This window comes from Grammomys surdaster, unplaced genomic scaffold (assembly GCF_004785775.1).
Source record: "Grammomys surdaster isolate TR1022 unplaced genomic scaffold, NIH_TR_1.0 371, whole genome shotgun sequence".
Lineage (NCBI taxonomy): Eukaryota > Metazoa > Chordata > Mammalia > Rodentia > Muridae > Grammomys > Grammomys surdaster.
Window position 1 is genome coordinate 218,823 of NW_021604790.1, and position 4,772 is coordinate 223,594.

At 49.9% G+C, this 4,772-nt stretch overlaps 1 protein-coding gene across 1 annotated transcript in view; it reads right to left on the reverse strand.

Annotated features, from left to right (window-relative positions):
- Window positions 1-2,420, reverse strand: part of Krt19 (keratin 19) — a 4,147-nt gene extending 1,727 nt beyond the window's left edge. Inside the window, exons 1-2 of the mRNA XM_028780424.1 lie at window positions 2,336-2,420; window positions 1,893-2,236 (exon numbers count right to left, since the gene is read on the reverse strand). Coding sequence (XP_028636257.1) covers window positions 1,893-2,236; window positions 2,336-2,420 — 429 coding nt within the window. The remainder of the gene's footprint in view (window positions 1-1,892; window positions 2,237-2,335) is intronic.
- Window positions 2,421-4,772: the final 2,352 nt, after the last annotated feature.

Sequence of the window (4,772 nt, forward strand, 5' to 3'; positions counted from 1 at the left end):
GCACATTCTCAGCCTTCAACTAAGTGTCAGGTACTTCGTACCCCCTTCATGGTCGCTCAGCCTCACTCCTAGGTTAGTACTGCCACTGTATGTGACTGGAAATCCTGAGTTTGCCCAATCTGAAGACTCTCTGGTCTGAGGGGTTCATTCAAATCATCGAGCTTACCACTGATTTAAGTACCAGGGCTCAGTGGTTTTCAAAGGTTAAAATCAGGGCCACTCATCCTGTCACCAGGTGGAATTTGCATGATTATTTTGGTTTAATGTTGTTGGCTTGGTTTGGTTTGGTTTGGTTTGGTTTGGTTTGGTTTGGTTTGGTTTGGTTTGGTTTGTTTTCCTCTGGTTTGTTAGACTTTGGGGTTTAGGGGTTCAAGACAGGGTTTTTGTGTATAGCCCTTAGGCCGTAGCTGTCCTGTATGCCCTCTGTAGACTGTCCTTGAATTCACAAAGATCCTCCTGCCTCTGCCTCCCACAGTGCTGGGATCTAGGAGTGTGCCCCTACACCCCAGCTCTGGTTTGACATTTTTGAGACAAAGTCTCACTGTGGAGCTCAAGTGGCATTACCGTCATTATTCTTCTGCCTCAGTTCCCTAATTCTAAATGGTAGGTATAAGCCACCACGCTCAGCTACATAGAGAGTTTGGGGGGATTGTTGTAGAAAACAGCAGAATCTAAAAATCAGAGGAGAGCATTCATAGCAGAGTAAGAACTGCTTCTAGATGGGTGTGTTATGAGTGTGTGGGAGGGGGCGGGACAAGGCAGGAGAAGGAAGATGTGTCCTGCTTAGGACTCTAGCAGTCCATCACCGGGTTAAAAAGCACCACTCTAGCTGCTTGCTGTGTCCTCAGCTCCCTGCTAGGTTCACACAGCACTGGAAAATCCTCTTGAGAACTGCTTGTTGCAGAAACTAGTGGGGAGGAAGCTCCCTGGTCTCTGGTGCATTTCTTCAGGACTCAAATCTTCCCTAGGAGTGAGGGCTATGCCCCACCCAAGCAGCCTGTTGGATGGTGGAGCCCATAGAGACTTGTAGGTTGCCTTCTCTGTACTGGGTACTCCAGGAGAGAGGTCCACAGAAGCTGACGGTCACAACCTCGACCTCTCTCTTACTTACTAAAATACTTGTTTTTATTTTTCTTTTGTTTCGTGTTAGAGTTGTTGTCTGTCTGTCTTGTCAGTCTGTCTGTCTGTTTGTTTGGGCTGGTTGACAGAGGGCTGAGAACCTAGAGACTCTTGTTGCCCTGACTAGATTCCGGTTAACAGTAGCTGAGCATGGCTCTGAAGTCACTCTCTAGCCTGTACATCTGGTCCAGGAATTACAGACCTGAGCTACTATGCCTGACTAGAAGTTCTTTTTAAAGATTCGGTTTTACTTTGCAGCCCCCAGATTTTACATTCTTCTCATAGCTCCTTGTGAGCCTGGGGTTTCTCCTGGGCTGGAGAGAAGTGAGAGGAAGGCTGCTGTGAAGAAAACCACATGTACAACCTGAGGAAACAATGCTGAAGATTCCCGGAAGAAGGTCACTGGGTCAGGTGAACTCTGAGCCTACAGACTAATATCCTGCAGCGCCCCATCCCCACCGCAGCTGAGGCTGAGGCTCGGGAGTCTTCATCTCTGGGCAGCCCAAAGCTGTGTTAAATTGCTGTCTCTTTGAATATTCCTGAACCTCTCTCCTAGCAGATCCCCACAGCCTCTGAAAGCCTCATCCACTTAATCTGTCTCAATTCCCTTTCACCCCTCCTCCACTCGAATCCCAGGGTCCAGACCAGACTTTGTGTCCCACCCTGCAGGCTCTTGCTCTTGGCAAAAGTCTTGTACAACCCCTGGCTGAGTTTCCACAACTTCCCCTGCCCTACCACACCACCCCAACAGGTGCACCTCTCCTGTTGCCCACCTTGTCGCGCAAGTCCTCGATGGTCTTAAAATAGTGGTTGTAATCCCGGGAGGGCCCGGGTCCCTGCTTCTGGTACCAGTCGCGGATCTTCACTTCCAGCTCGCCATTAGCCTGCTCCAGGGCGCGCACCTTGTCCAAGTAGGAGGCCAGGCGATCATTGAGGTTCTGCATAGTGAGTTTCTCATTGCCAGCCAGCAGCCCATCGGACACAGCCAGGGTCCCACTAAAACTTCCACCGCGGCCTCCACCGTAGCTCCCAGAGGACGAGGAGACGAAGCGGGTGGAGGACACGGACACGCCGCGGCCGCCTGAGCCCCCGTGGATGCTGGGTGAGCGCAAAACACATGGCATGCATGGTGAAGGATACACCACAGGAGGAGGACACACCACAGAAGGAGGACACACCACAGAAGGAGGACACACCACAGGACTATATGGAAATAGCTGAGGACAACACCGCGCGGGACCCCGGCCCATGCCCACAATGGAAGACTTGGCTGATGACTTGAGATAGCTATAGGAAGTCATGGTGGCAAGGAAGACCAGAGTGGAGGGACAAGGGATGCAGGTCTGAGAGCTGCTGACCACAGGAGGAGTGACAAGGCCCTCATCTGGGGCTTTTTATGCCCCGGGCAGAAGAGAGAATAGAGATATCGAAGGGGCAGGTATCAGAAATTTCTAAGCTCCGGAATACCAATATAAGCTCTTTCCCCATTGGTCTATTCCTGGCGATTCTGCTTTTACCTCTCCCCTCCCAGGAGTCAGAGTTCTCAGTCCTTCCCAGAGCTGCCCCACCCCAGCTCACTTCAAAGCTACTGTCAACACAGCACGTCCCTTTTCTGCCTATTGAGCCCCTTAGTACACAGGCTTAGACAACTCTTACTTCTGGAGTGACAGTATCAACCCGGCCCTTTAAAACCTCCAGGAATTTGACACCCTTAGAAATCAAATCCCTTTGAGCCCCAACTCAGAGACCACTCTGACAGTGCCTCCTCTGGAATCATGTTAACAAACCCCTCCCTTCTTGTGATAATAATTCACACAGACACACACACACACACACACACACACACACACACCAGATTTCTACACCCCACTTGAATTCTCTCCTGGTGCTAGAGACCACCTTCCTCTGATTTCCTATTAGTCCCCTCTTAACAAAGCCAGAGTCCTGTTGGGGGCACTCTAAGCTCCAGGCTTCCTGACTTTCTGAGACCCAGGGGACCTCAGTACCCTCCTAGAACAGAGGTGAAGGAGAGAGTGAGCTCAAGTCAGGGGCACAGAGTGGGACAGGAAAGGCTGCTCCAATCCAAGGGCTCAGAGAAGTAAGCTGAGTTGTCTGAGGTCACATGCCTCCTGAAGAGAGCCAAGATCACCTCCCAAGCCCTGGCTATGAGGCAGAGACTCTCCATCATCTGGATACATTCCAGAAGGTTTCCACATAGAGAAGATCTCTAGTTCTCATAGGAGAGCAGCTCAAAGGTAGGGGAAATTTCCCAATCCCTGAGAAAATGGGGAAAGGCATAGGGGTCACTAGAAGAAATCTGGGAGTGTGAGCCCCCAAATAGAAAGAATGGAGTATATGAGCCATGACAGCATGGTGACAAAATAATAATGAAGGTAACAATGGGGACAGCACATGGCCATTGCCAACTTCTGCAATGCTGCAGGGCCATGATGCAAGAATTTGCATACATTATCTCTAGTGATCTGGTAAGTTTTGTATTATTGTCCATATTTTATAGTCAAGAAAACTCAGGCCCCAAACGCTAACAACTGGACCAAGGTAAGAGGTGAATCGGGGCTTTGAGCACAGACCTTTAACCCCCTAGAGCCACAGTCCCCACCATATGGCTCTTCCCAATTTCACTGGGTAGAGGTCAGGCACTTTCCCGCACTAGCCTGGAGAAAGACTTATCCAATTGAGGAAGTCAAAGCATCACCCACCAAGGCCCTTGCTAGACCTTTCTGCTCCTGGACACACTCATTCAGTAAGTCACTGGACCATGTAAGCACAGTTCCTCCTCCAAGATCTGCCTAGCAGAAAGGATAAACTCATGCTGGAGAAGAAAAAGGTAGACATCAGGAAAACTCACAGACTCAACCATTGAATTAGTTAGCAGCCCATTCATTACCTGTGAGGCAATCCTCTTCCCCAGAGACCACCATGGAGTACTCAAGGTGCCTCTCACCCTATCATCCACTGATCCCAGGCCTGTACCAAACCCCTTTGTCCACACCAGGTAGGTTACTAGGTGCTAAGGTATGGCTGTAAATACAAACTTTTTCCCCTCACTAAGAGCCTTACTGACTTACTGACTTACTGAATGAGTGTGTCCAGTAGCAGAAAGGTCGAGCAAGGGCCTTGGTGGGTTATGTGTTTTGATGAAATGGTGGGACTTCACCTTCAATACCAGCTCTCAGGAGATAGCTGTCTCAAAGAAGAGGAGGAGCAGGAGGGAGAAAAAGAACAGATGAGAAAGAGTAGATTGGATGTGTATGTTTAACATTAGCCTTTCCTAAAGCCCTGCAGAGACAGGAATAAAAGGATGCCTAGAGAAAGTGAGAGGCATGCCCTCACAGCGGCAGAAGATGGAACATCTTCTCAAAAGCAAGTGTGTAATAAGAGAGACTCAGGGTCTAGACTTTAGGAAGAGAAAAGAACAGGAAACTCAGAGGAGGTCTGGAATCCAGGTCACCAAGTATCTGGAAAAGGTGAACAGGACTGGGTGAAAGTTTCTCTGAGCAGCACTGCCCCACCCCCATCATAAACTCTGTTTCCAATATAAGAAGCCAGGTGACCACCTCTCTCCAGCTGGGAGGTGGGGGGGGGGGGGGTAAGGTGCTACTTTTCCCCCAGGAGGCATGGATGCAGAGGGG